General features: G+C 49.7%; 1 protein-coding gene across 2 annotated transcripts; it reads right to left on the minus strand.

Moving 5' to 3' along the window:
• Positions 1–6001: 6001 nt before the first annotated feature.
• Positions 6002–14472, minus strand: LOC125519135 (beta-galactosidase 7-like). Of its 2 annotated transcripts, none has more exons than XM_087525653.1 (19): positions 12396–12667; positions 11179–11274; positions 10955–11067; positions 10395–10461; positions 10134–10226; positions 9918–10061; positions 9737–9831; positions 9539–9647; positions 9376–9460; positions 9174–9292; positions 8932–9093; positions 8642–8826; positions 8448–8545; positions 8158–8270; positions 7769–7876; positions 7572–7679; positions 7334–7479; positions 6915–7224; positions 6002–6829 (listed from the first exon to the last, which is right to left on the minus strand). In XM_087525653.1, exons 1-19 carry the CDS (start codon positions 12573–12575, stop codon positions 6719–6721), a joined length of 2442 nt encoding a protein of 813 aa, XP_087381779.1. In that variant the 5' UTR covers positions 12576–12667; the 3' UTR covers positions 6002–6718. The 2 variants fall into 2 exon arrangements, with proteins under 2 accessions (XP_087381779.1, XP_048539974.2); XM_048684017.2 differs by lacking the exon at positions 12396–12667 and adding an exon at positions 14078–14472 and having other exon boundaries at positions 6003–6829.
• Between the last annotated feature and the right edge of the window lie 2744 nt (positions 14473–17216).

Consider the following 17216-nt stretch of genomic DNA (forward strand, 5'->3'; position numbering starts at 1 on the left):
AAACCGGATACGTGTATATTTTGAATGGTGGGGCAGTAAGCTGGTGCAGTTGCAAGCAAAGCTTTGTGGCGGGATCTACATGTGAAGCGGAGTACATGGTAGCCTTGGAGGCAGCACACGAAGCAGTCTGTGTGAAGGAGTTCATTACCGACCTAGGAGTCATACCCAATGCGTCGGGCCCGATGACTCTCTTCTGTGACAACACTGGAGCTATTGCCCTTGCCAAGGAGCCCAGGTTTCACAGGAAGACCAGGCATATCAAGCGTCGCTTCAACTCCATTCGTGAAAGTGTTCAAAATGGAGACATAGAGATTTGTAAAGTACATACGGACCTGAATGTAGCAGATCCGTTGACTAAACCTCTCCCTAGAGCAAAACATGATCAACACCAGAATTCCATGGGTGTTCGATTCATCACAATGTAACTAGATTATTGACTCTAGTGCAAGTGGGAGACTGTTGGAAATATGCCCTAGAGGCAATAATAAAAGGATTATTATTATATTTCCTTGTTCATGATAATTGTCTTTTATTCATGCTATAATTGTGTTATCCGGAAATCGTAATACATGTGTGAATACATAGACACCAACATGTCCCTAGTAAGCCTCTAGTTGACTAGCTCGTTGATCAACAGATAGTCATGGTTTCCTGACTATGGACATTGGATGTCATTGATAACGAGATCACATCATTAGGAGAATGATGTGATGGACAAGACCCAATCCTAAACATAGCACAAGATCGTATAGTTCGTTTGCTAGAGTTTTTCCAATGTCAAGTATCTTTTCCTTAGACCATGAGATCATGTAACTTCCGGATACCGTAGGAGTGCTTTGGGTGTACCAAACGTCACAACATAACTGGGTGACTATAAAGGTATACTACGGGTATCTCCGAAAGTGTCTGTTGGGTTGACACGGATCAAGACTGGGATTTGTCACTCCGTATGACGGAGAGGTATCTCTGGGCCCACTCGGTAATGCATCATCACAATGAGCTCAAAGTGACCAAGTGTCTGGTCACGGGATCATGCATTACGGTACGAGTAAAGTGACTTGCCGGTAACGAGATTGAACGAGGTATTGGGATACCGACGATCAAATCTCGGGCAAGTAACGTACCGATTGACAAAGGGAATTGTATACGGGGTTGCTTGAATCCTCGACATCGTGGTTCATCCGATGAGATCATCGAGGAGCATGTGGGAGCCAACATGGGTATCCATATCCTGCTGTTGGTTATTGACCGGAGATCCATCTCGGTCATGTCTACATGTCTCCCGAACCCGTAGGGTCTACACACTTAAGGTTCGGTGACGCTAGGGTTGTAGAGATATGAATATGCAGTAACCCGAAAGTTGTTCGGAGTCCCGGATGAGATCTTGGACGTCACGAGGAGTTCCGGAATGGTCCGGAGGTGAAGAATTATATATAGGAAGTGAAGTTTCGGCCATCGGGAGAGTTTCGGGGGTCACCGGTATTGTACCGGGACCACCGGAAGGGTCCCGGGGGTCCACCGGGTGGGGCCACCCATCCCAGAGGGCCCCATGGGCCAAAGTGGGGAGGGGAACCAGCCCATAGTGGGCTGGTGCGCCCCCCTTGGCCCACCCCATGCGCCTAGGGTTGGGAACCCTAGGGTGGGGGGGGTGCCCCACCTGGCTTGGGGGGCACTCCACCCCTTGGCCGCCGCCCCCCCCTAGGAGATCCCATCTCCTAGGGCCGGCGCACCCCCTAGGGGGCCTATATAAAGGGGGAGGGAGGGGCAACCACACCTTTGAGTCTTGGCGCCTCCCTCTCCCCTGCAACACCTCTCCCTCTCGTAGTAGAACGGCAAAGCCCTGCTGCGGTGACCCCTGCATCCACCACCACGCCGTCGTGCTGCTGGATCTTCATCAACCTCTCCTTCCCCCTTGCTGGATCAAGAAGAAGGAGACGTCACGCTGACCGTACGTGTGTTGAACGCCGAGGTGCCGTCCGTTCGGCGCTAGGATCTCCGGTGATTTGGATCACGTCGAGTACGACTTCCTCATCCCCGTTCTTTGAACGGTTCCGCGCATGATCTACAAAGGTATGTAGATGCAATCCGATCACTCGTTGCTAGATGAACTCTTAGATGGATCTTGGTGAAACCGTAGGAAAAATTTTGTTTTCTGCAACGTTCCCCAACACGCATCGCCAAGCCCGATCGCGGCTTCGATTCCGAAATGAAGGCCAAACGCGTCCTCCTGCGACGCCTTGGGCTACTGCACGACGACGAGCCCCTCTCCGACGCTGTTCTGGACAGATACGCGCGCATGTTTGACAAGCCCCTGGCCGCCGACACAATTCCCGCGCTTGCCGACTACCACGGTTAGAGGGTGCCGCCCAACCCCTCTTCGCCTCCGGCCACCACAGCGTTTTTTGATCGCCGAGGCTTAGCCGTGCCCCGCGCCGTTCCTCTCGTAGCCCCCAACCAGTTGCTGATGGATTACACCCAACGTGTTATTTTTTGGAACGTTAGGGGTCTGAAGTGCCCTGCTAAACGTTCGGCCGTGCACTCCGTTATTTCCTCGGCCACCCCCTCAATTGTATGCTTGCAAGAAATGAAGCTTTCTACCGTCTCGTCATCCATTGTCACCGAATCTTGTGGGCAGGCCTTCCGCAGCTTCCAGTTTCTCCTGTCCATGGAAACCCGAGGCGGCATCCTCCTCGCATGGCAGGACGACCTCATGTCCATCTCGCATCCCACGATTGGCACGCATTTCATCAACGCTCTCGTCTCCCCTCTAGATGGTAGCCCGCACTGGTGGATCACTGGCGTCTACGGACCTAACGACAAGGCCGCCAAAATCGAGTTCCTCGCCGATCTTCATGACACGCGCTCCACTTGCAATGGCCCGTGGCTCTTAGGGGGCGACTTCAACATGATCATATCCCCTGACGACAAGAACAACAGAAATCTACACCGTGCTTCCATGTGACGCTTCCGGCGCTTCATCGCCGACGAGGAGCTCCGTGACATCTATCTCCACGGCCGGAGATACACATGGTCAAACGAGCGTGACGCCCCGACGCTCGAGCGCATCGACAGGGTCCTTTGCACTGCGGGTTGGGAGGTCAACCACCCAAGCTGTATGTTGTGTTGCCTATCCTCCGCGGCGAGCGATCACGCACCCCTCATCCTCGATTCTTTGCCGCGCTCTGCCGGACACAGACGGTTCCACTTTGAGAGGTTCTGGCCTAAGCTTCAGGGCTACCATGATGCCGTCGCCGAGGCGTGGGCCTCCGCTACTGACGAGCCGGATCCTTTTCGCCGCATCTATGCTCGCCTGCGGGCCACCGCCAAGTGCCTCCAGCGTTGGAGCGCCAAGACTGTCGGCAACATTTCCCTCCAGCTCACCGTCGCCCGTGAGCTCATCGCCCGGTTCGACGCAGCACAAGACTTCCGGCAGCTCTCGGCGGCCGAGACGTGGCTTCGCCGCCAACTCAAGGCGTCCTACATCGGCCTCGCATCGCTCGATCGATCCATCGCCAGGCAACGCGCGCGGTTCAACTACCTCAAAGGCGGCGACACAAACCCGGCCTTCTTCCGTCTCCACGCAGCGCAGCACTCCAAGAAGAACACGATCCTGCAGCTCAAGGTGGGCGACGCCACCATCTCCGGGCAGGCTGCCATCGCGGAGGCCGCGCACGCACACTTTTCTGACATCCTCGGCTCCGCCCGGGAGAGGCTCTCCTCCATCGACCTGGACAGCCTCGACCCGCGCACGTTCGACTTGCAACAACTTGACGCCCCGTTCTCTGAGCACGAAATTTGGGAGGCCATCAAGTGCATGCCCATGGGGAGAGCGCCGGGACCGGACGGGTTCACCTCCGAGTTCCTTTGCGCGTCTTGGCCCACGATCAAGGCGGACTTCGTCGATGCGTTCAACAAGCTCTACAACCTCAACGGTCGTGGCTTCCAGCGGCTCAACGAGGCGCTTATCACCTTGCTGCCGAAGAAACCGGACGCCACCACGCTCGCGGATTTCCGTCCCATAAGCCTGATCCACCTGTTCGCCAAGCTCTTCGCCAAAGTGCTCTCTCTTCGTCTTGCACCCAGGCTCGGCGACATGGTCTCCGCCAACCAAAGTGCGTTCATCGCGGGCAGATGCATTCATGATAATTTCCTGCTCGTCCAGCAAACGGCGCGCCAACTCCACAACCTCAAACAGCCGCGCGTCATGCTCAAGCTCGACATTGCCCGCGCGTTCGACTCGTTCTCCTGGGCCTTCCTGCTGGACACCCTCCGCCACCTTGGCTTCGGTCGGCGATGGCGCGAATGGGTTTGCATCCTCCTCGGCACGGCGAGCACGCGCATCCTCATCAACGGCACCCCAGGGCTGCCAATCCTCCACATGTGTGGTTTTCAGCAGGGGGACCCCCTCTCCCCCATGCTATTCGTCTTGGTGATCGACACCCTCAACAACCTGCTCGGCCGCGCCGTCGCCGGCGGCGTGCTTCAACGCCTTACCTCCCGCCACATGGCCTCAAGCATCTCGCTCTATGCCGACGACGTGGTCGTCTTCTGCCGGCCTGACAAGCAGGACCTCTCGGCCGTCCGCCGGCTGCTCACCCTCTTCGGCAATGCGTCTGGGATGTGCACCAACTTCAACAAGTGTGTGGCCTCCCCGATTCGGTGCACGCCTGAGGAATGTCTCGCCATCGCATCCCACTTCGCATGCCCCATCAAAGAGTTCCCCACTACATACCTCGGCCTCCCGCTCTCCATCCGCAAGGTCAGCACCGCTGCGCTGCAACCAATCATCATCAAGCTCGAGCCAGGCTCTCCCCCTGGTGGGCATCTATGATGTCGCGTGGTGACCGCCTGCCGCTCTGTTGCCACGTGCTCGCGGCAATGCCGGTGCACACGCTGCTCGCCTTGTCCATCAACCCGACTGTCCTCAAGCAGATCAACCGCCTCCTCCGCTGCTTCCTTTGGCACGGACGCAAAGATGCTAGCAGTGGCCACTGCCTCGTCAATTGGCGCCGCGTCTGCCGTCCCGTCGCCCTGGGCGGCCTTGTCCTGCCGGACTTCCACCTTGCGGGCATCGCTCTGCGCACCCGATGGCTATGGCTACAGAAGACGGACCCATCGCGCCCATGGCAGCACCTACACATCCCCCACTCCTCCGAGGTTCACGCTATCTTCCGGGCCTCCACTTGCTGGCACATTGGCGATGGGCGCAGCTGCAAGTTCTGGGAGGATCACTGGCTCGATGGCCAGTGCATCTCCGACATCGCGCCATTGGTCCACGCCAAGGTCTCCAAGCGGCGCCGCAAGTCTCTTTCCGTGCGTGATGGGTTGCACGAGCGCGCCTGGATCGCGGACATCCATGGGGCGCTGGGCATCGAGATGGCCACATAGTACATCACCCTCTGGCGTCGCCTGCGCCTTGTGACACTCTCCGACGAGCCAGACAGGCTCTCCTGGCGCTGGACTAGCTCCGGCTCCTACTCCGCGAGTTCCTGCTACCAAGCCATGTTCTCTAGATCCATTCAAGACCCGCACTGGCGTCTCACCTGGCGTACCTGGGCTCCACTTCGCATCAAGCTATTCATGTGGCTTGCCCTGCTAGGCCGCTGCTGGACGGTTGATCGCCTCGCGCGCCACGGCCTGCCTCACGAGCCCCAATGCCTGCTCTGTGATCAAGAGCCCGAGACCATGCAACACTTGCTCGCAGGCTGCTCCTTCTCCCGCTAGGTTTGGCACGAGGTACTCTCCTGGTGTCGATCCACAGCCACGATCCCGAGCCGCGACGACGAGTTTGCCGATTGGCTCGCCGCTGCCATCGCCGACTCTCCGCGCTGTCTTCGACGCGGGCTCTGCTACCAAGCCATGTTCTCTAGATCCATTCAAGACCCGCACTGGCGTCTCACCTGGCGTACCTGGGCTCCACTTCGCATCAAGCTATTCATGTGGCTTGCCCTGCTAGGCCGCTGCTGGACGGTTGATCGCCTCGCGCGCCACGGCCTGCCTCACGAGCCCCAATGCCTGCTCTGTGATCAAGAGCCCGAGACCATGCAACACTTGCTCGCAGGCTGCTCCTTCTCCCGCTAGGTTTGGCACGAGGTACTCTCCTGGTGTCGATCCACAGCCACGATCCCGAGCCGCGACGACGAGTTTGCCGATTGGCTCGCCGCTGCCATCGCCGACTCTCCGCGCTGTCTTCGACGCGGGCTCGCCTCCATCTCCATCCTCACTGCCTGGTGGCTCTCGAAGCACCGCAACGGCTGCACCTTCGACGGTGATCGACCCTCAGTTTGCCGCGCCGTCAACGAGATCAGAGATGAGGCAAGGCTATGGGCACGTGCGGGCGCCAGCACTTGGCGCAGATCATCCCGGAGACATAGAATTCGGCTAGCGATGGTGGCCGTCGCACCACCTCTGCTTGCGTCCTGGGCTATCCTACCATGCCATTCCTGTGTACATGTTGGCTAGCCTCTCCCCTTGTAATCCTTGAGAAACCTTGTATGATCTCTCTCTACCTATCAATGCAATGATACGCAAGCCTTTTGCGTATTCGCGAAAAAAAATAATGTATCTGTTGGTTTGGGGTGAATTACATATACATCTATCGGATTGTTTGGATTAAAGCAATGGATCTGTATAACCTACCCTCAATCTGTCCAATTCTTGCTTTCTGCTGATTTAGCGGCCATTAACCTTACTTCCTTTAATGTGTGTATGTATGGTATCATCTGCAATTCGCAACAACTAGAAGGGATTTTTGGATCCCAGGGCACGGATCACCACCAAACCTGGCAGGAGATACCGGAATAGAGCAACCCCTTTTACCTATGCAAGCCTGAAAGAACAGAATAAATAGTTGGATGTTGTTAATAAGGGAGCAGATTGTAACATTAGTTCATCATATTGGTTATAGATATTACCTGTTTTACAACGGATTCAGACAGCGTGGCATGGCAACTTCCAGTTGAAAATGTTGTGCAGTCGCCTGCAGGATTCCCATAACTCGCAAACTCAATTGCTGAGATGTGTTTTCCCCTTTGGCACCGTAAATGTACTTCCGGACCCTTTCCTTGCGTATGGAGAGCCGGCGACGAAAGCTCATTCACATTGCCACACACTGTTGTGATGGACACTGTGTTCAACGTTATCTCCAGCGGATTGCCTCCGATTTCCTCAACAAGAACAAGGAGGTTGTCTATAGGTTTCAGGAAGTGCTGTGGAATGTGATACCTTCATAGTTCAGAAATGCAATGTCAGTGAGATATTGCGTGTATGGTTGGTCACAGGGGAGATGAGAGTTTGAGAAAGGAGGCTGAGAGTTGGAGCTAGCTAGGCTTACAGGGATTGAGAGGGCTGTCCACTTGGGGCCTTAAAGGAGACCCAGTACCGTCCAATGCTCTCCCCGTTGACCCATACTTCTCCCTTGCCCATACTAGTGAGGTTCAGTGCCACCACATCGTTGCCCACTGGTGCGGCGAATGTTGTCTGGGTCACACAACAAATGGTGCAATGTATAGTATACTGTTGTAAAGAGTGGGCATTTAGCACAAGATGATGAGCTAGTTGGTTTTATCTACCTTGTACCAAGTAAGTGGATGATATGTCAAATTGTTGATCTCTGTCCATTCAACACTGCTTGCTTCTTCTTGCGTGTAGATTCTTTTCCCTTCTCCATATAAGCCAACCTGCGATTAGTCTGTCAGATCAAATTCGAGAGTTGTATATTCATCTCTATCTCATGTTCCAAATTAGCAATTAGTTGACTTGGAATTACCTGGTACCCCCATAGTTCGTTGTTGAGGAGATATAGTGGTTGTTGTCCTTGCTGTATGCTCACTTTGCGAATTCCAAAGCTTCTTCTTTCCATGTGAGCACCAGAGTCCTTCCAATTAAAAGAGTGCAATTATGATAAAATGGCTAGTTGATACACTTCTAGAACTATGTATGCTTGAAATTTGTTGTACTCAAGCTCCAGTATAACTACGCTTAACACATTTGCTCCTTTTACGCAACCAAGAGAATAAGCATATTTCTGGTACATTGGCAGTTCGGGACCATATTGTGATAAAAGGACCCATTTTTAGGAAATCGTGGTTCCCCTCGATTACTTTCTTTTATTTATAAAAAAATTTATATTACCGGGGCAGCTCATAGGAACTATACCGGTGATCCAACCATTACACTTAGCAATGATATTGTGTTCTGCCCCTCCTTTAGAGAAATATTCGTGTTGAGAATTATGTTGCCAGGTCCATCATGACTCCCATGCACACTCCCTGATAGACATGAGTGAAGTGCGATTAGCAATAACATAACTCATCAGTTGTAGATTGATTTACAAGATAGCATAATCTGAACAGTGTATATGATGAATATTGTACATTTGTTGTTGCTTTCCACAAAATTATATATGAAGCTTGATAAAATCATAATTTATCTACTAGGATACTGACCTACGTATTCAGTGTTGACAAAGGCATGCAAAACATGTGCTCGTGACTCAACATTAAGAAGCACAAGCTGGCCATCATCGCTTGGTCTATATTCGTAGCTGCATTTAAGCAATACAGTTAGCATGGTGATTTAAAATAATTAAATAAGTAAATACAAATGATGAACAAAAACACCTTTGAGGAAATTTTCTTACCTGACAATGTACCAGAGATAATCTGTCTCATCTTTAGTCATTGAGAGATGTTCAAAGAGTTGGTTTCCAGTGTACGCAGCCTTGCTTATATCTTCAGGAATTGGTTCTTTAAATGCCTTCCATCTATGAATATCGTTAGTAGACTCTACTGCTTTGGCTGTTCTTGACCCATACTGAGCAGTTACCTGTGATAGAAATTAATAGTGAAATATCATAACAAGAGGTTATGGCATTTGCCTGTGATGAAAACACCTGGGTCCTGAAGGAATATATGTCAATGGGTCACATACCTTGGCTGTTTCAAATACCACTGTCCTGCACTCTGATAGAATACTGATGGATTTGGGTGCCAGTTGGAAAGACATATTACGGAATACTACTGTTGGTGACTGATGCTTATCAAAGTTGACCAAGAAAGCCACACACTTCAATTCTGTTTCGAAGATATGTGCCTGGAGTACGTCATAAATCATGCTTATGTTGCTAGAATATATTGAATAAACTGATATTGTTTTGCGCTGTGTTATTTTACCTCTTGTTCTTGACCTAATGAAAAACTGGAGTACGTTCCAAACAGTAATGGTTCTGAAGATAGATTTACTGCAGCATGCAGTTCCTTGAGATGGCCCCATGTAGGTCGCCATATTAGACCTGGATACAGCAAAACTAAGTCTGTTAGTTACTGTTATATTTAAATCCTTCTACTATGCCTTTACTCTCGTTGAAGTATTTACCGTATTCATCTAGAGGAGCTCCATCATAGTAACTTGTTGTTACATATGAAGAGGCAAACCTACCAAAGTTTGTTCCTCCATGGTACTGTGTCATAACCAACAAGAGAGAATTTAGAATTGATTATGCTGGGAAACTTTTGAAGTGTTTTTACGAAGTCTGTACCATGTAGTAGCTCACAAAGCTTCCTTTCTTTCTTGCTATGAAAAGTGCAACTGCAAAGGCAATATCTTCTGTAGATCTCAACTTTGTATCATTACCATATATAGGGTAGCTGAACACATTAAGAATTGACCATCAGACTTTTCTTTCCATCAGAATGAGAAGGTCCAAAACCAAGTGAGCTGTGAGATTGCAACATACCGAGTTGTCCAATTCTCTGTCCACAATGCAGGCTTGCTAGGTGAGTTTGGTCCTACAAATGTTTCTCCACAGATGAGCCCGTTGCAGGTATTAATCTAGTCATGAACTTACTGTCAAACTGATAGGAATTATTGGCTAATGAGGTGCAATCAGGTGAAACAATGTAATAATGGAAACTAACAATTGGGTCTGGGGCATCGTTTTGCTTGCACATCATCCATGGAACACCTGTCTGGAGACCTACAGCCATTTCAGCTGCCCAACGGACATAACGTGGGCCACCTGAGCCAAATGCAGGCTCAACCATCTGGTACTCATTCTCAATCTGTGTTTCAACTTATTTAGTTACATAATGAAGAACTTAACACAACCACTAATTCAAGTTAATTTTCCTAACCTGGGAAATGATGATTGGGCCTCCTTGTGGGTAATACAGCCCTTCCTTTTTCATCATGTTTACTATCTGTGTGACAAATCGTTGCATATGTTGCTGCGTGGACAAAAACATATAATTTACCATGTTAAAGATAACCAGACTGAAATCATGTTAGTAGTGCTTCTGTAGGATTCTGCAAAACAAAAACTCTGAAATCACCAGTCACAGTTCAGAGTTTTTCATGTTACAGATTCTTAGAATGCCATCTGAAAGATTATTTACCTTGAAGGGTTCATTGTCTGTTCGGAAGGTGATGTTTGGAACATCATGTAGCCAAAATGGAAACCCTCTGCATGAACACAAGACCCAGCATTTGTTCAGGTACTACTTCCTCCGTCCCATAATGTAAGATCTTTTTTAACACTAGTGTAGTGTCAAAAAACGTCCTACATTTTAGGACGGAGGGAGTACTTTTTATCCACTTAGGTATGTGCACTTGTATGAAACAGTTTAGTCGTAGAGTTGTATTCCGTACAACATTTCAAAAGGGAAGATGCTCATCTATGGTAGCAACTGCATGCATGCAATGCACATTTTTCTCTTCACAGAAAAAGGTATTAAGCATCTTTTTTGCAACTATGAGGCAACGATACTGAAACTTGGAGTAATAAAGGGGCAGTTAACATAGAAGTGATTAGGAGTGAGTCAGTTCTGCAAACAGCCATTGGATTCAGATTTATAAAATTGAATAAACATCTGCGGACAGTTCAGATGAAGGTATCCCAGCTTAACCCGTATCTCTATTAGTAGTAAAGATATAGATATAAAATATGTATCCATACCCGTATTTCCATTCTGCCTCTATAAAGGGTCCAATCCTGAGGCTTACATAGAGCCCTTGAGCTTGAATTTCTCTGATGAACTTCACGAGATCGTATCTTCCCTCAAAGTTATACTGGTGCGATGATATAAGTGAAACATATATCAGTAATAAACGACTCATTTACTAAATATTTTTCCCTTTGACAGACAATCTATCCATATTTTGAATTGAAAAGACACCTACCTGGCCCTGGACAGGCTCGTGAACATTCCAAAAGACATATGTTTGTATGACATCGAGGCCACCCTTCCTGGCGCTCGCTATGAGTTTTGGCCACATCTGTCAATTGAAATACGCACAAACTGATTTGGTGATGAATCAGAAGAAGTAGCTCATTAGAGAATTGCACCAAGCTAGGAAGCAGTATAGAAGTTCAGTTCAAACGTTGCCTAATATTTGACCCTTGTCTTATGTCTAGAAGAGGATCGACATTTTTTCTACTTGACAGTTACTTTGAAGAGTTGCCTCCCTCCCCTCTACTTGCGCAATTGTGCGGTCCATTTATTGCCTAGTACCCCTGGACTATGACGTATGCCTCAAATTTTTACCAGTGGCCTTTTAGCTGTGCAAGTTTGATATTGTTTTATCAAGGGGAATTATACTTGTATAAAGCGAGTAGTGTTTTGTTGAGGGTGTCAGAGGTAGATAAATGACAGCCGGGGTAGGTAAAACAAATATTGCAGTATGTCATAGTTGGATGGAATGTGGTACTTGGTAATTGTGGGTATCTCTATCTTGATTCTCTAGCTGCCAAAATATTGGTCCATTTTTAACCGAGAGTAGCTTCTTTCAGAAAAGTGCCATCGTCCTGAACTCCTGATGACGTGCGCGGGGCAGGAAGGCGGGCAAAGGTTTTTTTTTTGTGTGTGTGTGTGTGAGGACCGACAATGGGCAAAGATCCTCGTGGTTTTTATGCTGGGCCATGTAAGCCGTATTGGGCCGAGAAAGGCAAGCCTACGAGAACAAGAGCCCATGAAATGAAGTCCTAACTCTGAACCAAGTTGGGCTTTAGGCCCGTCGTACTTAGGCAACTGACCTGCGTGCAACGGAGGCAAATCCACCAGGAGTTCAAATTCAATTCTAAAAAAAAGGAGTTCAAATTCTTTTTTTTAACCCACCAGGGGTTCAAATTCTATAGGAGACAGATCCCAGGCGAGAGCTGATCCTCTCTGAACAAAACAAAAAAGAGATTTTCCCTAAAAAACTGAAAAGAGTTTCGCTATGCAATCCTCGTGACCTCCATATCGGTCAAATAAAAATTAGACAACCGAAGTACTGTAAAAAGAAACTAGACAATTGGACTCCCGTTATACCATTGAAAAACTACACCATGATCAAATCAGGAGGGTGAAAGCTTTTGCAAAAGGTACCCAACGACCAAAGCCCTGCTGGACAATTACCTCAGGGGTGCTTCTAGTGTAGTGCATCTCCCCGGAGAACAAAACCCTCCTTGTGCCATTCAGCACCAAAGCCCTGCCATCATACCTGACCTCCTTTCCCTCCCCTCCCCGCCAGCCTCCCACCACCGCGGTAGTAAACACGCACACTATCAGCATGGCGACCACCATTGCGAGGGCCATGACTCGCGATGTTGTCGATCGCTAGCTGATAGTTGGCGAATTTTCCTAAGTTTCCTTGAGGGTTCTCCTCAACTTGGTTACGATATATATTTATGGAGGCGACATGTGCATGCTTGGCAAGTATTTGCGCAGGTGGCTGAAAAAGGAAACGTGTGCTGGCCATGGGCTGCAATGCACGCCCGGTAGTAAAGTTTGTCTTGTCTTTTTGCTTGTTTATTTGGAGTATAGTAAATCGGTAATGAAGCCTTAATTGCTCTAGAAATACCCATGCACGAGTAAAATCTCTTCAATAGATTTCTCTCGTACTGAGTTAATGCATGCTCATAATTCTACTCCAAAGAAATGGATGCATGATCTGTATAGTTTCTGCGAAAATCCCACACGATCAGGATTAATTGAGGTGAAATATAAATTGCTTTATTCGGTCCTCTCGAATCTGTTGTTTTGGGCATGAGAATGATCTTCGAAACGTGATCTTGACAATTAATTTCTGTCACATTGGCGCATTATTTTTAAATGAAATAAAATCATATACTGAGAAAATACTTTTCAAGACAAGATCTTGCATGATTTTCAAGAATCCAATCCAAGTATTATTTTTTAATAAAGATATGGTTTTTGGCGATTTTTCCAATAATAAAGATATTGATGGTCAAATTTTCAGAACGACAGCTTCTACAAGATTGGAGAGGAAGAAACCAAGCTGTGTGGAATCACTCCACTCTGTAGAAACCTGACGTATTTAGGTGGGATGCGTCCGTAGTAAAGCTGTTTTGAGCAGCGAAGAGACGTCGTCGTCTACAACTCTACATGCTCCAATGCATCAGCCAAAACAATGAAATAAAAAGGACCCAACAGCGTGTCTGTGCATGGCGCGCATCAGCAATCACAAAACAGCGTGTGCTTTCCTGCGCGTTCAGTTCATTTAGATGGAATTATTTTTTCGAAACGGCCTAGATGGAATTATGGAAACCGCATGCGGCATCAGTTACGTATATGCGACGGCGACGCAGCTCCTGGGTGCATGTACCCCCGGAGCTGATGCATTGGAGCATGTAGGTGGCAAGCCATTCGTGTTGGAAATGAATAAGGTGGTGACCAAGGAGGGTGGAGCAGAGCAGAGCACCGCCGCACGAATTTACCACAACCGATATTCATTCATCAGTCTCCCACTTTGCGGTGGTCACCAATCAATGGCAGCCGCCGCCCGCCGGTAGCCGCTCTTCCTTGGCAGTTGCCGGAAGACGCTACGGAGTATACGCCGTCGTTTGGACAAGTGTTTTCACTGGTTACACCGTCCCATAGCCATAGGACATCATATGCCCGAGCATGGCATTAGTAGGCGTCGCATTGGCAGTTTAGCACAGGGTGGTGTGGTGGATCGATGGGCAAACCAGAACCGGTGATTGATTCTACGCTAAGTGGATTGCTAAAACTCAATCAAGAAGGTAAACAAAAACGCGGAGCAGAAACGGCATCAGAATGCAGAAGGAAGTGGTTACCTCGGGCGTGCTTCTGGTGTAGTGCATCTCCCCGGAGAAGAGCATCCTCCTCGTGCCGTCCACGACCAGGGCCCTGCCGTCGTAGGTGACCTCTCCTCGCGCCGCATCGCCTCCTCCCTCCTCCACCCGCCGCCCGTCTCCTGCCGCAGCCGACGCGCACGCCGCTGTCAGCACGATGAGCGCAACGGCGACCACCGCGCCAACTGCGTACATAACTCTGGCCTCGCAGTCGCAGCTCGCTTAGCCAGGCAAAACGCCTAGGACCCGAGAGAGTGTACTATATAGTGCATGCGATGGCAAGGAAGACAAGCTATCTCCTGCCGTTGCCTTGCTGGGGCTCTCTTTGCCTGTTTCTTGGGGCAAAACGTCATGGATTCATGGGTTGCTTGCCACATTTTGATGAGGAGCAGTGGTAGTAGGGCACTAGACGCATGCGGGAGGGTTTGGTGAACTGAAAAAGGCGTGATCACTTTCCACGGTTTTAGCGTTTCACATGGTCCAGGATCCCTGCAGGTACCGACCTTCACCCCATTGATCAGTGCTTTCCAGAAAAACCGGTGCCGTATGTTACAGTTCACAGCCCATTATTTGTAACGTGCATCCGGTAGTACAGCGTGCATTGCACGCATCGACCAGTGCACTGATAGACCAAAGTTTACCGTGAAAGTTTTTGCCAGCAAATGGGCAACCGACTTACCAGGACAGTAGGTCGCCACGCACGTTAATTCGACTTTCAGTTCGGACATGTGTCCACCTTGCCACAGCAAAGGAAAACCTTTTTACGGTGACCATCATTGATCAATGATGGTGGAGATGAGAGTTGTGCCGTGCCTTGCCCTTTCCGTTCAAGCAAGATCGACTTGGGGGTCCTCCAACGAGGCAGCGGCAGCGCAGAGAACGGTACGTGACAAGCTGCGTAATGTAGCTCGAAATGTGCACGCAAGGTGCTCATGCTTGTCATGGTTATCTTGCTTCTGTGATAGAAGTGGAACCGCAAGTTGGCAAGCCATTTAGTGGGTCGCACAAGCTAGCTGGAATATCTTAATTTTTTCACGAATACACAAAACTTTGCGTATCATTTCATTGATAGAAGAAGTTAAGAGTGAGAACAAGAAGTGATACAAAACGCATGCCACAAACGCAGAAGGTGTGAGTATGGTGCCAGTAGCAGAGGGACAAGTAATGCCCGGCCCAAAACAGAGAAAATAACATGGCAAAACTTGCCTCCTAGGGAAGCAGCCCGACCCAAAACAAACCATGACGACCAACTTCTCTAGATCCTGTTAGGATTTAATTAATCCTATTAATCCCTGCTTTTCCTAATCGAGGCGGTTGTCTCGTGTCCCTTCGGACGCACCCTTTCGGGGGCTATATATATGTGTAATCCCATCATCAATGAGAACAACGATTCACTTTTACTTCTCTGTCTCCCTCTCTCTCGTTTCTTTTCAACACGTTATCAGCACGCTCTCGGCGGAGCGGCTACCGGCCTCATGGGGCGACACAGAACGGGGAAGACCGAGGCCGGCGACGTCTCGAAGAGCAGCAGTGACGCTCCCCGGCAGACGACGCGGCCCTCGTCTTGCATCTGGCGCAGATCGGCAGGCCTCGGCCAGTCCTCCACAGCGATGCCCTTGGTCCCGTGATCCCGTCGCTACCCCCGGCGAGGCCCTTCCCATGTGCGGGGCCCGCCTTACTCGGGGGCGGCCACGGCCATGACCAATCCCGGTGCGGCGCGCAGCCCCGCATCAACGGCAGTGCCTGCGACCGGTCCTCCACCTCGACTCCATGCCACGACGCCCCCCAGCAACTCCAGCGATTTTCAACTCGAACGAGGAAAATCCAAAGGGGAAGAAGAACTGAATCGGAGTCAAGCACCACGCAAACATCAGCGTCTTCGTCTAATAAACAAGCTGCTACTTTACTAATTTCGTTCCTGGCTACAAAATAATTGCTTTCCCATGAACAGGAAGCCATCAAGCAAGGTGCTCGAGTCCACTGCCAACGGCAGCGGTCGGCGTCGCCTTGGCGCACGACGTCGGAGGCGGCTCACTGCGGGGCAGCGCCCTCCGGCGCGCGGCACCCAGCCTGGTGATGCATCTCGTCCCTCCAACGCTAGGCACGACGACGCTCCCATCGGCGCGGCTCCAATCGACGGAACCTGCGCATGGCGGTGCCCGCGACCACGGCTTATGGCACACGCCGCTGCACCCTCGATCTGTAGAGAGGCGCGGAGCAGTGGACCATGGCGCGGCTGTAGGGCTTCAACTCCCCGACGAGCGGCGCCCTCCGGCGTGGCTGCTCGGGGCCACGGCCCCTCCCGTGAAGGAGATGGGACGGCCAGATAGTGATGCCCTCAGGCGCGCGCGACGTGGCCTGGCCCTCCAGCGCGGTACCCTCTGCGGCGTCGACAGAGCGGTTCCGTATATACTGGCGATGCGGCGCTGCTAGCGCATGGCACGGCGGCGCACAGTGCGAGCGTCTCCCGGCGGTAGCGGTTATCAGGGACTGCACGAGAAAAAAAAAGAGAACCTTATCTCTTCGGCAGTTTTCACTTCAAACCTTGTGGTTTCCTATAATCACAAATGACTGCCTACAATTCTCTCACGCATGATAGCCTATTTTTCTGTTTGAGTTTTAACATTTCAGAAAATATATGGTTATTGTATGTGGCATGTTCAATGTGTTTGCTTTTTAGCAATTCCTATAACATGTTCCATTAGTACAATGACATTGTTTTGTGATTGAGATTAAGTTTTCTCGCACAACATTTGCGATTGAGAAATTTTCTTTTTCTCGCAAAAAAAAATCTCATTGCGGTCGAGATCAGTTTTCTCTCGAAAAATATTAATTCACTCTGCTGAATTATCTTGCGATTTGATATAAGATCTCATTTAATTTGATATCTATACAATTCAAGTTTTTCACTTGAGGATCAAGTTTGCAACATCATTATTATTCATTACGTTTAGTATTTTTCTGTTGAGTACCAAGATGTATTCCAGATCTTAAGTTGATGTAATACATTTCCACGTTTATCACGTGTTGAGATTAATTACATCCATTTGCAATAGAGATTTTTAATCTCTTGCAAAGATAAATTCAGTACCTCTGCAGTACTGTTTCTTCGTTGAGTACG

The sequence above is a fragment of the Triticum urartu genome, chromosome 1A (assembly GCF_056163025.1).
Source record: "Triticum urartu cultivar PI428250 chromosome 1A, HENAU_Tu73, whole genome shotgun sequence".
Classification (NCBI taxonomy): domain Eukaryota; kingdom Viridiplantae; phylum Streptophyta; class Magnoliopsida; order Poales; family Poaceae; genus Triticum; species Triticum urartu.